The sequence below is a fragment of the Ostrea edulis genome, chromosome 6 (genome assembly GCF_947568905.1).
Source record: "Ostrea edulis chromosome 6, xbOstEdul1.1, whole genome shotgun sequence".
NCBI lineage: Eukaryota > Metazoa > Mollusca > Bivalvia > Ostreida > Ostreidae > Ostrea > Ostrea edulis.
Window position 1 is genome coordinate 46888068 of NC_079169.1, and position 21735 is coordinate 46909802.

The window sequence follows — 21735 nt, forward strand, 5'->3', positions numbered from 1 at the left end:
TAAAACAAAATGATGGATTTCTTTCATCTTTTTCGGTCTGATATCTTTGACGCTTGTGTTAAAATTGCTTTCTTGTGTGCTATTGTTGTATAACTTGTTCAGATATCGATGAACTAGGAAAGAGCGTGCGGAGGATAGAATCTTATTCTAATATTGATATCCTAAACAGGCCAATTTCTAGGAGTGAAACACTATATACCGTTTTGCTCTTGTACTCGTATACAAAACTTTATAGCAAGAAGTCAAAAGGGATATAAAATGTTCGATTTCAAACTGAAAACGACAATTTTATTTGAGAATATATATACATGTAACAGCATAAAAAATTCCTTGTTCAAATGTCAGCACGTTATTCCTGCACATAGCCAGGTGGATAATTAAAGACGTAGTTCGCTGGACAGTGAGGTATCTTACAGCACTTCCCTGTTGGAGGAGGATCGAGTTTACATGGAGAGGAGAGGTGGAACTCCACACATCTAAAATATTCAAATACAGTTCCTGAAAACATTTTTTATAATCACTTCACTAAGAAGTCAATCTAGAGACAGAACTCATCAACGAATGGCCCATTAACTGTATTATAGAATTTTTTATAATGAGTGCATATGTTGTGGTGACTGCTACATGTTTTAATCCAGCATCCAATCAACAATAACATACATGTATTCTATTTTCTTACCTACTCTCACAATTATAGAAATTGCCTGATTGACAATAACATCGCCATTTACATCCATCAAACCACATGTCACCAGTCTCGTAGATAGAGCCATCTTTGTAAACACATCCATGGAAGTCTGTTGCGATATCATTAAGATTTAATGAATAATGATGAGGAAGATCTTTCTTTCTTGACAATATTAATATTTGAAATTTTGCTATATAGTTTAAAAAAAAGCGTGAATCTATATTAGGGAACATCGTATGGTTCTTACTTGTTAATACGGTTGTTGTGTTTACATTCGACAAGTCACATACAGATTCTGGACAACACTTTCCATTTCTTTTCACCAAAGAACAACCTTCAGCTGTCTGGATTTCGGGACATCTAACAATGTATTAATGTTGTTACAAAATGTCTACTGAACTGAATTTGTATGCAAAAAGTTTATACCAAAGACCTTTCCGCCATACATTGTCAAACGCTTTCTTAAAGTCTATATTTCTGAATCCTGCTTGGCTTCCGCACAGGGACTGCTCACGTTTGAATACAAAATTATTGTAAACAATTAGTAGTGAGACGGACAAGTCTGGAATGGATATTCATCCATAGTTGCGCACCCTTTTCCGCTTTGGCTATGAAGTCGAATTATATACCAATCCATTTGGTTTCCTCGCACGAAATCAACAATTAAAACAATCAATATATTTAGCTACTTCTTTTTTAAAAAAGATATCTAAGGTCCAGGGTAAAAATCCTATCAAGGTTTGTAAAAGAATCCCTACAGAAAACCCTACTAAACCCCCACGTGTTTTAAGATTGGGTAAAATTCCCATAATATTATCCCACACCTTAAAACATTGTTGTGACGTCAGTTCTTTGTCTTGACAGCACTGTATTTTTCATACTGTACTGAACATAGTCCAGTATTATTAAGAGCAGTCCAGTATTATTAAGAGCAGGCCAATATTATGAGAAATACGGGACTGACAGTAAAAACCAGGAACAAAGACCACCCTTCGTTGTACGAGAAAACATTTATTATACATCAAATACAATATTCAAGGCGTGAAATATTCCAGTAAATTATACGAAATGAGTGTTTCATGTATAATCCGATTTTACCGTGTATGAAATCGTTCAGGCACCACAGTTATAAATCCATGTCACAATCATTCATTTAAACACATGCACATTAAAATCGCAAATTCACTGTTACATCCCCGGCAGTGATGTTTATTTCCTTTTCTGATCCATAGGAAACACTTTCATTGAGCTTCACTTTCTTCGGCTCCGGCGGGGACACTGGGCGGTTTCTGAATCAAATCACTTACACTCTGTAATTGTTCCTCGGAGGTGCGTTTGTAGTTGCGAATCACAGATGACATGTAACCACTTTTTTCCGCTATAAATTGCTCGTCAACACCCGCAGCATATAGGCGTGTAGCGGCAGTAGCCCGAAGAGAGATTTGTAATCCTGCCTCTTTAACATTTTGGCCACAATCTATTGCAGTTGATGTACCCCGACTGGGACGTCGTACCATACATTCCCATTAGGAGCGATTTTTGATCTGAGATAAAATGCATTGCATTTTCCACTTCTGGGGCTACAAATGATTAACAAAAAATAATTGTATACAACAAAAATGAAACAAGCAAAATAAATAATGTGCAAAAAAATTGTTAATATATTTAGGAGAATCTGTAGAAATAATGAATAATCTTACCGCAAACTCATGTACTTTTCAATCATCTGAATCCATTTCTTCAAGGCACCCGGACTAAATGCTAAAAGGGGGTTGCGGCTTCTGTTTTTATACCAGTTATAGGCCTACGTGTCAGTATCATATCAGGGTTCCCAGAAAGGAATGTGGGAAACCAATGTTTTGTTTTTTCTAAAAGATTCTTTCCGAACACCCTTTACGTAGCTTCATTCACCCAAAAAAGAAAACCAGTTTTGTTGAGTACAGTCTTCAGACAATAGAAGCGTTCGAATCGCTTTCCATGAAGAACAAAACCCTGTTTTGAGGAGTACCATATTATGACAATTGAAATGATGAGCTAACAGTTTTTTGTGAATTAAAGACAAGATTTGACCTTGTGTGCCATTAAAGTTTATGAATTCCTAATATATCAAAATTATTAAAAACAAATCAGAAACGAAAGGTGTAAATATATCTGTCTATACCAATGATTATTTGTACGTGGGTTTTTTTGTGTGCGTTTAAATGCATTTGTTTTTAGATAGAACAATGTTTTAAGTAAGATACAAGACTCGATGGTCTATTGTGTCAGATACGGGACTGATCACTCGCCGCTACGCGGCTCGTGCCAGTCCCGTATCTGACATAATAGACCATCTTCGTCTTGTATCCCTTACATACATTTACAAGTACGAAATAAATGGAGCGCAAACCTCTGTAGTTTACGTGCAGCACTTCGTATCCGTCTGACAAAAAAAAAGTAAATATATATCGTTCAGTGTAGATGTAAACGTTTACCAACACAACATTTAAAAATGGTGATAGGTCTATAGTTCTGTGGATTACTTGTCTCCTCTTTGCTTTTATAAATCGGTAAGATGGTATCTGAGAAGATCATCATCATCTAATCAGTATATGTAGGCATTTCTGACTTTCTCTAATCTTATCATTTCAATCTAATTTGTACAAGACTGTATATAATTACACATTATGAATTGTATATATCAATCCAAGGAATAATTGTTTAATGTATTACATTCTACACGACTTTTGAACTTATCATTACAGTATTGACTTGATTGCTTGAAAAGAAAAGGGGGTGTTTCTCGGTTATTAAAACTTTCAAATACATTTATACATTCATTATTCCATGTCTCTAACTTTCATTCTTTCTCTGTGCTCAGAATTTGTTTCTTTCATTTTGCATAGAAAAAAACATCAAAACGCACGAAAACTTGAGACACTAATTTCTAAAATTGTGAATGCATTGCTTTTGATGAATTTTATCAATTAATTGAATGTTTTCATTTGTCACACAATGGAAATTTTGTGTCGACAAAATCAAAATAAGTCTTTTCATCAGAATTATTGGAATGCAATTGAAGGAATATGAGACAACATATTTTGAAATGAAATTAATTTAGACATAATATATTACCTGAACCTATTTCTATCACCGGAGTACATGTGCGCAGAGCGTAATACAGGTAAAGGAAGGGCGCATAATTATTACAAATAAGGATAATTTTTGTTCGAAAATAGCATTTATGAGGTCAGTTGGAAAATAATCGACGCAAAACCATTCAAATTCTAATCTAAGTCCCATTGAAAATAACTTGCTATTAAATCATTATAAGGTTAACAATACTATTTTTCAACACTATTTCGTTTTCCAGGAATCTTATATTATTGGCCTCTAGGCAAACACTTAATTTAGGAGTTAATTAAATTAATTATGGGCAATTATGTGTGCATTTGTTTCATATGTCTATATTTATATTTCATTAATATTAAGCTTAGGTGTGTTAATGTATGAAGGTCTTGGCCTTGTACTTATCAAGAGTATGTGACTGAAGCATAAATGTAAACATATCAAATAGTTCTCTGAAATTTAACGAATGTTAACTTAAGTGGGATAATTGCAATCCTACCGATACATCTATGGACAATAATTAATTACGATTGCCCATTTGTATTGTTTATTGCTTAAATGGTTTTCACCTATTAATGAAAAATGGAGTTTAACCTTTTTATTTATTAATTTCATTGTTGTTCATCGTTGTTTATGTACGATATAAAGAATGCTAATATATATATATATATATATATATATAAGCACTAAAATTTAACAACACCCTACTTTTTTAAAGTAGCGGATCTGAAATGATGCAAATCCAACAAGAAATGTATAGAAGCACTGAAAAGGCCACACAACTGTTTGTTAAATGAACATCAAATTGACGACACAACCCGCGTCTTTATCAAGAGCCATGTATTTTACATAAACAAATTTCACATAAATCACACTACGAAAAATATTACATGTAATTATCTACATCGTTATTTAAACAAAATTGATACAGACTAAATTGAGAATAAACAATCTCTTCACTGGATTTATCACATGGCTCTTTCGTCATGCACCAGCATATTTGTAACTTCTCGTTCAACCAGACGCTCGGCTCTCCGACAAGCAGAGAGTCTGGTAAAGACTCACGATAATAAATGTTACCACTAGGGAGCGCTATTTTAGTTTCGGTTTGATTATCTCCATGATAAACAGCCAATTCCGAGATTTTATGTTAATTAGTTGATCCTTCATTAGTGATAATAATGGGAAAATTATTACTACATGAAAAAACTGCGATTGTTGTCAGATGGAAATTGTACTTTCACTTTTGCCTCTCAAAGTAATTTTGGTAAAACAGTTTTACCATATACCGTATGTAGAACAGCAAATAAATCCTCTCCTTTTACAACAGTTTTTCTAAACATTCTAATATTGTAAATCTCCTTAAGCTTATACGGCAAATTCAATATATTACAAATTTCTTCGGAAGTCGTTATTTTGAAGGTGTGTTGAATCAACCAATACTGATATTGTAATGAGCCTCGTTCCGACGTTACAAACGTTATCGCTTGTCTTTACCAGACTCTCTGTTTGTTGGAGATTTACTGAGATAGCCAAGCGTTTGGTTGCATGAGACTAGTGTAATTGATAAGAATAGGTAGTAGGGGACAGTATCGCACTATAGGCCCTAAAACGGAAATACCCCATATTTGAAATGATATTACATGTGTAAAAATGTATAGAATGATTTTATGATACATTTCAAATGTAGCTGAGTGCTTGATAAAATTGTTGATATACAACATGTAGGTGTCACCATGATTACTAGCATATAGATGGGTGCAAATACGAAACTAAGACTCGTGGTCATTTGCTGAAGAAATTCGGTGAAAACATGCATGGTCCAGCAAAAGGTCTGTAGCTGAGATGGAAGGTGGATAGTCCCATATGAAAGGTAGATTTTCAAGAAGGGCAGACAGGGTTCTTGATTGTGCACAGTGTCTAAATTCCCTCGCTTGGTACTGTGATGGTGTCAGGTTGTTGCGGATTTGCCCAAATGAGAGAAAATCGAAGCAAGAAAGGGGCACCTGTTCAGAGTATGTTTTGTGCACCAGCACCAGTATGTATAGATTACATGTAATTTAGGATCATAATTTACTAACTACACCAATATGAAATACAAGTATTGACGTGAAAGAGATATATGATTTTTCATTAGTCTGATGTATACCCCCTACCTACATATTTCAGAACCAAGAAAAAAAACCACTGTCCCCTGCCACCAATACAGACGCCGGTGTGTAGAGAGTTCCTATCATCATCGGGTCGGAATGATAATATATTTTTTCTTTAGAATTATAGGTAATAGGTAAAATTAGAGAGAGAATTGATTGATTGATGTTCTCCGCCACACTCAACAATTTTTCAGTTATCTGGTGGCGCCCATGTTTTATTGGTGGGAGAGAGAACCCAGATACAATGTACCTGGGAAGAGACCACCGAAAGTAAACTGGGAAACTTTCTCACTTTACTTTCGGAAGGTCGGTGGTCTCTTCCCAGGTACATTGTATCTGGGTTCTCTCTTTCACCAATAAAAAACTTTCAAAACAACGTGATTGTGAAATAAAAACGATGGGGATATAATAAGTTACAGTAATTAAGATAAAAGTTCTTTAGTAATTTGTAGTAATTCGTACCCTTGTGGATTGGGAATGATGAGCATTGCCGATAACGAAAAAAGACAATGGGATGATTAAAATACAAGATCAAAACAACCAATTGACAAACAAGTGAATCTCGCACTATAACACCATGAGTCCAAAAGATCAACTGGTGGGAGAAAAGTCTAAGATCAAGATGATGTACTAGTTTTCAAGGACAATACATTCCCCTTTCAAGGTCAAGCAAAATAAAGTCTTGAGACTAAAACAAAAATAGAGCTATATACATGTACATCTGCACTTAAAATTATTTCTTATATTGTTTTAACATAATTTAGAAGTCTAAGATAAAAAAGATGGATGTACATGTACTAGTTTTCAAGGTCAATATTTTTTTTTTCTTTCTTGTCCCTTTCAAGGTCAATCAAACTAAAGCCGCAATCTTGAGACCAAAAACAGAGAGCTACATGTATATAAATCGATACTTATAATTATTTCTAATATGTTAACATATTTAAGAAGTTTGGAAGCCAAACAATAGTCGCAGTTTTGGGAATCCACATCATGGCTAAAATAAGGAGTTCAAGGTCAGAGTCTTGCAACGAGGAAACGAATTGTATTTCCATCAATCATCCAACAGAATATTTCATCGAGTAAGTATTGATGACTGGGCTGTGGATTCTGATTAGGCTGAATATTTATCCTAGATTCATGCACGTCAATCTGTTCATTCCGCCTGGACAGAATGATTTCAAGCGATGCATCCATGATTTTTTCGTGCTCTTTTTCTCTGCATCGGTCCATGTTGGGTCATGATCAATACCAACCACTTGCCAAACGTGACTTTCTGGTTTGAAGTGTTCTCCTATAGGTTTTGATGATTGATCGGTGGTTGTTGATTCTTTGGTCTACTATTTGTAGTTTCTCCAATATATTGTTCAATGGGGAATATTGTTAACAACTGATGAGGTAGATGCAATATATTGTAAGTTTTGCCTGTAGTAAAACACTGGGACGTTTCTGAATCCTGGCTAAATTTGCAAAGCAAACAGCACTTGTCTGAGGGATGTCCAATCTGGCCCTTACCACAAAATCCTTGATATTCCTGGGTCGTCTAAAGGACACCATTGGTGGTTCAATAAATTCTCTTGCTAATCTAGGATTATCCAAGAGTTTAGGAAAGTTATCATTTAGGATTTTGTTTAGGTCCTTCAAGTTAGGGTGCACGATACGTGATGACCAGATGTACACTATAACCTTTGGTTTTCACCCTGTACTGCAAAAGTGATGACCTGTCAATTCTTTAAAACCTCATTAATGACATTTGAAGCAGATTGCGGCTTGTAATCTCATTTACATAAATGAGACTCTTTAATTGTTTAGAATGAAAGATTCCTCACTGGAACAAACTCGTCTGGCACGAGTTATATACCTTTAGTTACACCCTTGAAGATGTGATGTGGGTGACAGGTAGATGGCATTAAATATAAATGAGCGTCGGTCGCTTTGGTATGGTGATCAAATTCAATTTCACCATTTACAAGATATGGATTGTTGGTATCTTAGATATCCACTGTGAACTTGATACTATGGTGAAATGAATTGATAAAGGACACAAAATCGTGCAGACTTTCCCTTCCATCGACCTACTTGATTTTAATGTCATCGTTAAACCTGAGGCAGCTTAGTTGATAGGTACTTGTAGCAAAAGTTGATTTTCTAATCTACCCATAAATATATTTGCATAAGGTGCCATTTTCGTTCCCGTGGCCGTGCCACTTACTTGGGAGGTAATGTTCCCCATTGGACATAAAGTTATTGCGTTTTAAGTACATGTTCTAAAACCCCAACTCTGTTGACGGTCTTTTTATGTTTTCTACTGTTCCAGATCTCCTTTCATGCCTCAATGCCTTCGTCGTGAGGAATGTTAATGTATAATGACGCAACATCCACAGTCACGAGAAGGATGTTGTCTTAGAAGTTATGGTTTTGTTCATGTTGTCTGTAGTTTCTTTGAGGTAGGATTGTATGGTTTCTACACGAGTTCGTAAGTGCATATCCAAAAACTGAAATTTTGTCAGTTGGATGACCAATAGCTCTGGCAATGGGACGGCCTGGAATCCCTTCTTTATGCATGTACAATCACCTTGTTTTGTAAGTTTTTCTCTAACTTTGCCTATTTGCTATGATTTTGGAGGGAAAAAACAACGGCTATCCTCATCACGACCCGATGATGGTACGAACGCTTAAGTGTCGTGGCCTTCTCTCTCTCTCTGATTTAATTTTCAACTCAATTCGATTGGCTGAGTACTCTGAAATGTTTTAGTTTATAATGTATCTTGGTATGGGGATAGGCCCCTTTGACAACCCAAGACGGCACTACTTTTTCTCTCCAAATTTTACATTGCATTACTTTTACATTGTTACATGTAGGCATTTTTTGAAATTGAAAATCAACGGAATTAAACGTGTACGTACAATGAAATGTTAAGACTTTTTCCATGATGTCAAACAAGACGTATATTTTAGTAACGTGACACAAAACGCTATAACGGTAAAAATCAATACAAACTCGGATCCAACGACATCATTTGCGAAATAATGGTATATCAAGTATTTGCACATTTTGCTGTTTCAGTATAAAATATATTTTCAATGGGGGATTGCTTGATCCGCCTATCAAAGCATAAAGTATCTCATGTCTTGGAAAATGTATCAGATGATATCATTTCACATCGATTCACTCTGTGAATCAATTACATATTCTATTGTGTCTGATTTAATTGGCGACAATATTGCATGCTATGGCAAGTTGTTAATGAGATTAATCACTGTTCGTTATCTTCACCTTTCATAATGCAGTTTAAAACTTATAAAATCAAAAATTGCAAATTATATTTCATTTTCTTGTACATGACGCACTTTTTTGTGTGATGTCAGATCAACACTTTCTGGTACTTTCTATCAGAGCGACTTCAAAGTCGATCTTGCGCTGCGAAGTAAACATTAAGCCTACGTTTGTAGCCGACACATATCTTCTGTTAACAACTACCTTAATAGGTTTTCAAATTTGAAATACGGCTATGGAAGAAACAAGATGGCTTACTTAACGGTCGATACTTCGACAGTATGTTGCTATATAGCGAATCCTTACGCGGTGCAAGTGATTTCAATTTACAATCCATAAACTAAGATTTGCACAATATAGTTTCGTCTTTTTGCAGTAAATTATCAAAACTGAACCTAATTTTGACCTATGTTATACGAATTAATCTAACTTGGTGCAGTTCAGGCTTGTTTTGAAAATTGAAGATAAAAGTGATCAATCTCACAAATTCCATAAGCAATACAAAATAGATAGTTGGGCAAACACGGACCCCTGAACACACCAGAGGTGGGATCAGGTGCCTAGGAGTAATAAGCATCACCTGTCGATCGGTCACACCCGCCGTGAGCCCAATATCTTGATAAGGTACATGGAGTTATGCGTAGTCAAAATCAGTGTGCCACGAACGGCTTTACAATCGGTATCAAACACGTCAGACAGCATTTGACCCAGTGATAGGTTGTATTTGCAAATTAGATCATTACAACGACCATATAATGTGTAAAATACTGACTTTAAACGAGACCGTTGAAACTCCTGTACCATCAACTTGTTTGTCAGTAGGTTGATATAATCATCCCGTTTGTCATAAACTTGAGTTGTTAGTTTGCCGTTAATTTCTATTTTCAATAAAGTTTCTAAGTATGAAGCAGAAGAGGACGACTCTGTGGTGTCTTTTATGTCGAGCTCGCAGGGATATATCGAATCGACATATGAATGAAAGTTATTATTGTTAATAGATAAAACGTCGTCGATATATCTAAATGTCGAATTGAAAGCCACGGCAAGAGATTTCCTCTTCTCATGCAGAAGTTTCTGAATAAATTCTGCTTCATATGAATACAAAAACAGGTCAGCTAATAAAGGAGCTCAATTCGTGCCTATGGGAATTCCGACAGACTGTTAAAAACCTGATCACCAAAGACCACGAAGATACTGTTAATGAGGAACTCCAGCATATTTTTTATTTCAACTTGTGCTTGGAATCAGAGTGGTGTTCAACAAGGTAAATTTAGGTTGACTGATCACTAGATATGAATATTTCCGTTTTCCATTTTTGTTGATATAGATAGATGGATATCACTTACGTGCTGATACAATTGAATTGCCCTGATCGACTATCAAGGCATGTACAATTGATGGAACAGCCATCCATCCATGTCTGCCCTGTCGTGTACGTTTTGTTTCTGTAACGGCAGCCCATGCGGTCGATAAATGAAGCTAAAACAATTAATGAAGCTTAACAGTAACTGGTATATAAAACATATTTTTATATGTATAATCATTCCACTCAGAATGTAAAGAAGTAATTCTACAACGAAATTCTTTTCATTGTAAATATTCACGTTTTGAAAGGCGGTACTTCGATTCTTGTTTGAAATACTACATACCATTTTTTGTATCTGAACTTTAAGGAACCCCTTATTACAAGTATTACGTACCGCTTGTTGTATTCGAACAAACTAACTTCCTACAGCATTGTCCAGAAACTACTTCATAATGACAGTTTGGTGGAAGGTGGAGAAACTCGTTGCACCTTTAAATGATACACTTACAGGTTGATACTGAGGGACTGTTTGACATAAATGTATCTACATGTACTTATATATTCACACAATGGCAATAACAAATGGTTGGTTTGAACTTCATGAAATTCATAACTATCTATAGAAAGATCAAAGGTGCTTTATGAGACCTCCTTTCCCCTTCGGGATACTAACATTAGTGTATATCAACGATATTGAAGCTCTATGATATTTATTTGATATTTAAGATATAGAATACCGGTACTTCTTGATTTTTGTTTATATTTTAGAATTTCAAATAGCAAATCTGGAAACTACCTCTATCTTCAACTTGGAGCTACCGAGGTCCCGTGTCACAGCAGGTGTGTCACGATAAAGATCCCTTCCTGCTCAATGGCCATAAGCGCCAAGTATAGGCCTAACTTTTGCAGCCCTTCACCGGCAGTGGTGACGTCTCCATATGAGTGAATTATTCTCGAGAAGGACGTTAAACAATATTCAATCAGTCAACTTGGAGCTAGTCTTCGAACAATATTATTAATTTATCGTATTTCTCCTATTCTATTTTGTATTGCTTATAGGAGTTATGAGATTGATCACTGTTCGTTATCTTCACCTTTCCTATTAGATTTTAATGCATAATTACACAGACTTTCTGCCAATGGGAATACAAAGGCCTATGATATAATACCATATAGCATTCCATGTATTTGTAACTTACAAAGTGGAGCAGTGGGATGTAAGTCCTTCTAAACACGTGCAATTGTAATCACATCCATCCTGCCACACCTCACCAACGGCATAGGATTTGTCCTTGTAAATGCACTTCTTCTCACTTTGAGTTATTCCATTGCCTGATGAAAAATAAGCATATTCTGGGTTTATACTGGCATATGTCAATACCTTGCTACGATATGATATTAAAGCATGTATAGATATCGGATACTAACAGTTTATATTTAATAACGCAACAGGGGCCGATACAGAGAATCTATCATGTCAGTCGATACAGAGAATCTATCGTGTCACCGGATACCGAGAATCTATCGTGTCAGCCGATACAGAGAATCTATCTTGTCAGCCGATACAGAGAATCTATCGTGTCAGCCGATACAGAGAATCTATCTTGTCAGTCGATACTGCGAATCTATCGTGTCACCCAATACAGAGAATCTATCGTGTCAGTTGATACAGAGAATCTATCATGTCAGCCGATACAGAGAATCTATCGTGTCACCCGATACAGAGAATTTATCGTGTCAGCCAATACAGAGAATCTATCGTGTCAGTCAATACAGAGAATCTATCGTGTCAGCCGATACAGAGAATATCTCGTGTCAATCTGATGTTTTCAGAATGTTGTGAATTGCATGTAATGCATTAACATTTTTATCGCCTCTAACTTCAATTGCCGATTATAAAAATAAAAAAAGATTCTAGACTAAATCGGGTTTTGATTATTTTTCATAATACATCTGGTTACTTAAAAGAGGGAATGTAACCAAATTGACTTTTAGCATAGCCATCAAAGGGGAATAACTACAATCAGGAACATTATGTTACACGCACCTGTTACAGCACAGACTACTTTCCTGCAGCATTCACCAGGAACTGTTTCATAATGGCAGGAGGGAGGAAGATTGGTGTAGATAACACATCTGTAAATATGAACCAATTAAATATAATGGGGCTCGAGGTATACCTTGTGATACATTACTCATGTATAATTACGATAATGTCTGTATTATTTTTTAATTTGCATAAAGGAAAAAAAGAATGTTAAAGTACTGCATTTCGGAAATCGCAAAACAGTCCTGAGTCAATATGATATGTTTTAATTGAATAGTTTATGACTGTATAAAAGTTTATGATCGTGTGCATATTAGAAAGTAAAAGGTTCTGAACCTGGATCTGAACAGTGATTTTCAAACACAGTGAAAAACAACTTCTTAGCCGTATATTTTAAACATATTCATTTATATATTGCAGTGTATATGTACTTGCTGTATTATATAAATAGTGCATGTAGTTGAGGGTAACATTGGAAATTTTTATCTCGAGAAAACTATTCTCAATTAAGGAGCCACCGTGGTTGACAATGATTTTCGGGGGGGGGGGGGGAGATATTCAATGTTACCCTCAACTGCATGCACGATTTGTTTTAGTTTAAAGAAGCGAAATGCAATTATTTGCGTTAGAACAGGAATATCTATGAAATGTAATGCGTCAGAAAGAGGTTTTTTTCTTTTCTTGATATTTCAGTTTAAAACGGCTGAGTGACTATAAATAATTTATTACGGAGGAGAGCATTGGGCGATGCCGTTTCTTTCGCACGTGCATTTGTAATCACACCCGTCCATCCACGTCTGACCTCTTGTGTAGGTTTTGTTCTTGTATAAACACTTCTGATTCATATCCAAAGAACTAACAGTTCCAGCTACTGTACTATCTACAAGAGAAAACGATTTGTTCAAACGTCGGTACATTGCAAACTGATACAATAAAGTGAAAATTGATAATATCTAGTATATCTTTATTTCCTAGATTCTCTATGATAGACAGAAATAAATACAATGTACTTACTTATAGAACAGATGATTCGTTTACAACAGTTACCAGGTACAGGTTCTTCATGACAGTTGGTGGGTAAATTGGAATAGACAACGCAACTGTATAGATATAAAACAGATTCTGAATTATTTAAAAGGCAGGAATGCATTGTATTTGAATTGTCTTATAAACGTTTTTCTTATATACTAATTCAAACATTCTTACGGCTGCACACATTGGGTACGACCATCATTTGTACAGGTGCATCTATAATCACATCCGTCCAGCCACGTGACACCGACTGCATGTGTCTTTCCTTTGTACGTACATCCCCTAATTACTGGAGTTGTTTGAATGGTTGGGGTGGTCTTAGTGGGGAGAGCATTGCTACCTTTTCATAAAAAATGATAATATGTATTGTAAATACAGGTGACGACGAAACTTTATTTCTAAACAGTTTTGGTTTTACAAGTATGTCGATCACGATCACGATCCAGAGAAGAGCACGGAGATACATTTACCCTGCAAATCTCTACAGCAGCGTGTTTAGAATACGTATTTCCTCTGGTGGTATAGGAACCGTTAATGAAACAGTAATATCATTAATCGTAATAACACATTTAACGACAATCGCAACACTTATCATTCAGGGTCGTCGCAAAAAATTGTCTGTATACCATTACAACACTGAATGCTATTTTCATCAATAGGCGCATTATATCTTCGTAGTCTCTCAATAGCTTAGAATAATCATCCTGGAATAACGCTAGCATGTAAATGGTTTTATATATGAACACCAGAAGTAGGTTTAGCTTTCAACGTTTCCTTTTGTATAAAAAGATACGTGTACACTGTATCACGATTGAAGATGTCTATATCCACTAACCTTTACCTTTTATTTGTTTGATTACATACCACACAATCCACAGTAACTTGCACAGTGATTTTTTGCCCATGATAAGTATGGCGCTACACATGCTTGTTTGCCATATTCGGAGCAATCTGAAATCGCATCGCTGCACTCTGGAGCTAAAAGTAAAAGGATGATTAGGCAGATCTATTATGGCTGACATTTTACGGTTCTGTGTACAAGCGTACTATACTTCTTTCTGCATCCAGATTGATTTACTTAATCATTGGCTTAAACATCATAAAGCAATGTCTTTAAAATGCATACAATCTGTTTTTCAATCATATTTCTAGTATTGGTTGAATGGGTAGATACATGTGAATCACTTCGTATCATTCACCATGCATTAATGTACATGTATGCAAGGTGAAGATAACGAACAGTGATCAATCTCATAACTCCTACAAGCAATACAAAATAGATAGTTGGGCAAACACGGACCCCTGGACACACCAGAGGTGTGTAACTGTTCTATGTAGTGTTGGATACATGTATTGAGATACAGTTTGTTTTTTCAAAAGTTAAGGAATGGATGGCGGTTGTGTGTATTTGGATGAAAGGTGAAGATAACAAACAGTGATCAATCTCTTAACTCCTATAAGCAATACAAAATAGAGAGTTGGGCAAATACAGACCCCAGGATATGCCATGAAATGAATATTCAGTGATCAGTTGCAATTGTCTTACTGCAGAATCCACAAAAGTTTGCACAGTTTTTCCTGGCCCACGATTCATACGGAGTTTTACAAGCAGTCGCTGTGTATTCTGCACAATCGGGAATCAGGTCACGACAGACGCCATTACAGGTATGTAACGTCGCTAGTGATGAAATACAATTGACAGACTTATTGAAACACGCCTTTCTGAGAGTAATGAGGGTTGGCTCGATGTTCGAAACTCGAAGTTCTCAGCTGCATTATATATAAGAATTTGTTGTACATGGCAATTATGAATAAAATGAAATATTGTTATACAATGTATAAATACTAAGTAGGTACACGTTTATGGTCTGATTGCAAACAAAAAGCTTCAGCAATATGATACACGTACCTGTGATTAGAAGAATGCCAACTGTTAATTTGTACATACTTATATAAAATGAACGCACGCTTTATATATGTAGAGTAATGAACATCCGTTCTTTTGATATAATGATTCTTATCTGTGTGTTCCAGTCGACCCACATGAAGATAAAAGTGCGCCGGCATACCTTCAACACCATCCAAATCTGCTGATCAAATGTCTAAGGGAAATATGTCATCTGAAAAGCAAAGACAATTTATCCGAATTTAATATTATCCTCATTTTGAACCATCACTTGACTTCATCTGAAGAAAATTCCAGTCCAAACTCACTTATTCCTTCAAGCAGATGTTGCATGTGCGACAGACCCTTTACAAGTTTATTCGAATTATGGCAATTAACTAATCTTCATAATATCAATAGCAGAGTGTCCGTTCGCTCACATTTTTATCATAACTTTAAAGATAGGACAATTAACCGCCTTACTGACCATTAGGTCAATACGCCTTACTGACCAATAACGGGGCATCATCGTAAAATTTGTAAAAACAGACGACTCCTGACAGCTGCACGGACATTGAGAAGGGAGTACAACGGAGGAGGAAATACAATTTCCATAAGTGAAGACTTTAGCAGGAAGTTTAGGGAGGTGCGTAAAGGACTATTAAAACACATGGACCACATCCATGTAAACAAGCATTCTGAGAGTATTGCAGGGCAATACATAGTCCCCTACCGGTCGCAAACAATATCCAAAGTTCTTTATGTAGGTAATGGTAAAGGGGAATATTGGGGAACCAGGAAATGAATGGTTGGAAATCAACTACTATTCAGGTACAAAGACTAGACCAGGGAAAAATAAATTTATGATTAGGCTTATTTATCAAGCCAATGAACTGTGAAATGTAGGTGATCATGGATAACATAGCTACATTGTTGTAATACTATGCTAAAAGTTTTAATGAGTGTAGTACTCTTATCTACAGAAATAAGAAACTTGAATGCAAACTAATAATGCATGCTATTTTTCTAAGTCCAAGGGTTATAGCTTAGTGAACGGATCGATATGAAATTTGAACTTGATCAGTAACTTGTTTTGGGAAAGCAATGTACCAAATATCAAATGAATATTTGCAAGCTCAACAAAACAAAATCCGGAAAACTGATAATTCATGTTATTTTTCTAAGTCTAAGGGTCGTAATTTAGTGAAAAATCAACGGACTGAGACGAAATTCAAACTTGATCTGTAACTTGACTATCCTGAGGATGAAGATTTGCCATATTGTGCTGTACCCTGTTCTGAACCTGTTCTTCAGCAATGATCTCCTCTGCTTGTAGCTTCAACCTATTCCGCAGTATCTTCAGCATGACTTTGCTTGGGTGATTAATACGGCTGATGGTAATTCTGGTACTGTTGTAGGTTGTCTTTTGGGGGGAATGAGATGATTTAGGGACTGTGTAGGCCACTCTCCTGTCTGCCAGATCTTGTTACAGATAACCAGTGAGGCACTGATCATTGCTTCTCCTCCTGCCTGCACTAGTTCTGATTGTAGTTTCGGTATAATAATAAAACAATCATAGAATTGGTATTTCGGGAAATAGCCATTTTTGGTCCCTCTTGAAAAAAAGAGCCATTTCCCTCTCCGGATTCACCGGCTCAGGAAATAGCTTTTTCGTCTCAGGGGACTATAAATTTGCTACATGTAGTTTCATCAACTGTGTGTTATACAGAAGATGGTCGATTTTTACAGTGCCCTTGTAAAAACATGATCTAAGAAATGACGGCAATTTTTGTCCGAATTTCATATAATAGAGAAAATTTCTTCTGCAGAATATGAAAGCTATAATTTCAATTCATACTGAAGCAAGTTCGTCCGAAGAAATATAAAGTGTGTTCTATAAATGTAATTCGTTCATATCTTGTAGTAAATACTGTTTTAAGGGGAAACGATTGATTGATTGAATATTGTTTAACGTCCCTCTGGAGAATATTTCACTCATATGGAGACGTCACCATTGCCGGTGAAAGGGCTGCAAAATTAAGGCCTATGCTCGGCGCTTGCGGCCTGTGAGCAGGGAGGGATCTTTATCGTGCCACACCTGTTGTGACACGGGACCTCGGTTTTTGCGGTCTCATCCGAAGGACCGCTCCATTTAGTCGCCTCTTACGACAAGCAAGGGGGTACTGAGGATCTATTTTAACCCGGATCCTCACGGTAGAAGGCCTGTTGTTGCCAAAAGAACCATAAGCACAAAGAAGGTTCTTTTCATGTGATGGTATACATGTAGCCATACAAATTCCGGTGTCGAAGGGCAAGTGTTACAGGTCGGTATTACCGAGGTGTTATACTAAATAAGCTCAAGAGATATTATCATAAACGACGCCCTGTGTCAGAATTTAGGCATGTTCGTCTTCTTCATGATAATGCTCCATCACATACATCTGAACTTGTGAAGCAATTTTTGAAGTCGGAGAAGGTTACCGTCTTGCCACACCCACCATACTCTCCAGATCTAGCCCCATGCGACTTTTTCCTTTTTCCAAAACTTAAAAAGTTCTTATTTGGTCGTCGTTACAAGTCCCGACAAGCCTTTGGCTCAGCCATCAGTCAGTGCCTCAGATGTCTACCTAAATTAGCGTACGGTGACGCATTTCAGAAATGGATTCAGAGATTGAAATTATGTATTTCAAACCGCGGAGAATACTTTGAAGGGATGTAATGTTCATTTCACTATTTGAGTCGAATGCTTTTGAGATATCGTACAATACACATTACATATCGAACAGCCCTCGTAGTTGTACATGTATCTTTTATTTCGATTTTACTGATACATGTATATATAATCGAAGTAGATAAAACGTCATCGATGTTGACGATGTATCTAAATGTCAAGTTGAAGTCCACACCAAGATATTTTTTCTTCTCGCGTAGAAGGTTTTGAATATATTCTGCAATGGTAATCCCAACAGACTTAATGAATACCTGATCTCCAAAGATTATGTACATATATTGTTAAAGGATCCCAATATCGTTTTAATATCAACTTCAGAGTACGTGTACTTGTACGTACATGCAGATCAGAGTGTGTTACATCAATATCATAAAAATCCCTCGACATGGTCACAAGAGAGAAAACCCTTTAGCGAAATGGAATTACACATATAGTGTCATTAGTGATGTAAACGAGGGTATTTCTCATACATGTAGATCAGTGCCCCAAAATAATGATTCATCTATCCATATATTAGTGTAAGGTGTGATATGGATAACATTTTCCACTTAAAATTCAAAATAGACTGAAAACTTAAAGCGTGAAACGTAATGAAAACTTTTTCAAGACAAAGCGTTTGATCAAATTTAGGGTTACATTTATTTGAAATTCTGCATACATTAAATTTAGCCGAGAACACGTTTGCCTATGTATCCATTCATTTTCATACCCAACGTTGCAGTTGACACTGGTGTACAAAATATATGTATAAGGGGTGTGGAAGTGGGTGGCGTGTCCTTTAAAGCAACAATTGCCGCAAAAGTTGTCACTTTTGATAAAAAATAAGGAAATTCGGAATATTCATTAATTTCATGATCTTTGAATACTAGTATCTCATAATATTAAAAATTAATAGATACTTAATTTCAAATAATTATAATTAGATTTAGTTAAATGAATTTTTTGGTAACCGCGAGGTCGTGAATTAGAGCTCCGTTAGTGTCATGGCGGCGTTTAACCTCGGTCGTACAGTGTAAATATATGTAGTGATTACCCCTTCGCCAAACGCTCGGCATTTAGAAGCGAGAATCACAGGTCTTTCGGATATGACCTTTAAACACAGGTCCCAAGTCATGACAGGCGTTTGGCAAGTTAAAGAACCCTCACTGCTTCGGCCCTGAGCGCTAGGCAAACAAACGTCTAAATTTGTGGTACTTCACCTACAGCTGGTGACATTCCAATATGAGTGTAAAAGTCTCGAAGGGACGTAAAACAAACTTAAATGGATTTCATTTTTGACAATACATACAATAGGATAGGATCTTGACGCTTCACGCCGGTATTCTGTATGAAGCACGTCAAATGACATATATTTTTTGTATTTGCATTTTTCTTTCATTGTTGTCGGAATTAACTGCCGTTAAAATAGACGTACTATATTTAACTAGATTCAGTCCATTGTTCACAAGTGCAATTGTATAAATGAAGAAATGGCTATCATCACACTTTTTTCAGACATTGAAGGCGAAAATATTGGTAATGTAAATATCAAACAAAAAACAACGGTTTTGTCACTGCTGACTTCTCATATGTGAACACGTAAGGCCGTTGAAGTGGCCGAGATTGCGATGTTTCGTTATCATGGATATCTGAGATTAATGCAGATTTCTGTACGTTCATTCACATCAAACATCGAATTGATGATAATTGTATGTTGTAAAATAACTGCATAACACAAGAGGCAGTTTTTGACCTTTCCATATCTACTATTTAACGTTTGTAAATTCTAACAGTGATCGATCAATGGTGAATAAACAATGAATTCGGCATTTATTAATACACAGCCAAATACTCAACTAACTATTAAAAGTTTTATTTAAAAAAGACAATACTACAAATTAAAATGCAGTGATGAGATATATGCCTACGTTGAAACCGAATGAAAAGAGAATGCAGTACATGTACATTACTAGTGTAAGAAAACATCAGCGACACGCGTGTCTATAGGTGTAACATGTCACGCAGTGTATAGAATTGGTAATAAGACTACAGCCACCCCTCTGCAGTGATCACTGTGGTACATATCCAGGAGGATAATTGTATGTATAACTGGCCGGACAGTTTGGTACCTCGCAGCATTTTCCAGTCGGAGGAGGGTCAAGATGACAAATTCTCGGAAGAAGTAAATTCAAACATCTGTGTAAATTAGATACAACAGGTGAGAAGTAAATGGAATGGTTGACAAATAATTGATTATTATATTTTTATTGGGATTATGATATACTTTTTACCTTGGTTGGGCTATTGAAGATCCTGTAGTTGCATTTTTGCAAGTATGTTTGAGACTACATCCTTCAATCCATTCATCGCCTTCCCCGTACAAAAATCCATTATAACTACACCCGCCAACTGAAATTAAAATTTCAATGCATGGAAGAAATCAGTTTCTCAAAATGAACAACTACTATTTACAACCACATATCTGTAAGAAGAAACTAAATCCATAACCATGTAGAGCAGGGAATTGTAAATTTCATGACCCCCACAGTACAGGTATCATCTCTAGGGCAGGATCAAAGTTTCCATGTGTAAAAGATTTAGATAATACTATTGAAACTAAATTGAAATTAGAAAGATATTATGAAGAGCACGTAGTCCTTTACCAGTATTGTAAATTTCATTATCCCAATAATGGTAGAATTTTTGGTTCTAGGATCTGGCCAACGTTCAAGAGATTATTCTCTTTGTCAATTTAAAGACTTCTTTAATTTTGCTGATACTATATAAGAAATGAATGCATATTTAGGAGAAGCAAAGAGGATGTATCAAAATTGTAAATTTCACAACCTCAGAGTTCTGACTCTAGGACGAGTCCAAAATAGTCATACATGTATACTGTGTATATTAAATATTATGTGAAGCCATTCATCAAAATAGGCACTTCCGGAGGCATTTAAGTTTTAGGAACACATCTTGTTTTCTTTTGCTGATGAATATTGGAATATGGCTTAGATATGCAGAACGGGAAAATTAGTAGAGATTTCGCAGCTCTTGGGGCTAGTGATATTTTTAACTAATACTCAGGTGATCGATCAGGTATGTGGTTCTCTTGTTAGATATCATAATATAGTAAAGCAATGGATTTAATAAATATCTCACTTTAAGAAAAATGGATCACAGTGAATGCTTAAAAGGCTGATTGACTTTAGTCTGACTTCTTCAATACCTTGCCCTGAACTACTTGTTGTTTGGTTACACACAGATTCTGGGCAACAACTCCCTGCTCTCTTAACAATCACACATCCGGCAGCTGCTTTTACTTCCGGACACCTACAAAGACATACATATAAGTGATGACTTAAAAATGAAAAGTTGAATACTATTCACAAACAATTTCACAAGTAAAATGACAATGGCCTTGTTTTCTTTGAAACTATTATAAAGAAACAAGGTTTCGATGCCAATTAAAGCGCGCATGTTTTCGTACGCGTCTCTGCATTGGTATTGCCCTGTTCGTCCGTCAACACAAGTA

At 36.0% G+C, this 21735-nt stretch overlaps 2 protein-coding genes and 1 long non-coding RNA gene across 3 annotated transcripts in view; all 3 read right to left on the reverse strand.

Annotated features, from left to right (window-relative positions):
• Window positions 1-254: 254 nt before the first annotated feature.
• LOC125647592 (kielin/chordin-like protein) lies at window positions 255-15656 on the reverse strand. Its single transcript, XM_048874325.2, has 13 exons — window positions 15518-15656; window positions 15155-15286; window positions 14473-14586; window positions 13783-13948; window positions 13591-13676; window positions 13306-13456; window positions 12577-12665; window positions 11729-11861; window positions 10924-11018; window positions 10570-10702; window positions 936-1048; window positions 680-797; window positions 255-476 (listed from the first exon to the last, which is right to left on the reverse strand). The coding sequence occupies exons 1-13, from the start codon at window positions 15552-15554 to the stop codon at window positions 350-352; spliced, it is 1494 nt and encodes a 497-aa protein (XP_048730282.2). The 5' UTR covers window positions 15555-15656; the 3' UTR covers window positions 255-349.
• Window positions 1675-3311, reverse strand: LOC125661513 (uncharacterized). The gene is made up of 2 exons (XR_008795823.1): window positions 2389-3311; window positions 1675-2268 (listed from the first exon to the last, which is right to left on the reverse strand). It is a non-coding gene; the product is annotated as an uncharacterized LOC125661513 (long non-coding RNA).
• Window positions 15657-20060: 4404 nt separating the features above from the next.
• The window catches only part of LOC125647671 (kielin/chordin-like protein), a 7613-nt gene continuing 5938 nt past the window's right edge, over window positions 20061-21735 (reverse strand). The window contains exons 6-9 of the mRNA XM_048874442.2: window positions 21691-21735; window positions 21430-21533; window positions 20495-20612; window positions 20061-20399 (exon numbers count right to left, since the gene is read on the reverse strand). The exon at window positions 21691-21735 is cut by the window's right edge and continues 88 nt beyond it. Coding sequence (XP_048730399.2) covers window positions 20273-20399; window positions 20495-20612; window positions 21430-21533; window positions 21691-21735 — 394 coding nt within the window. The 3' untranslated portion in view covers window positions 20061-20272. The remainder of the gene's footprint in view (window positions 20400-20494; window positions 20613-21429; window positions 21534-21690) is intronic.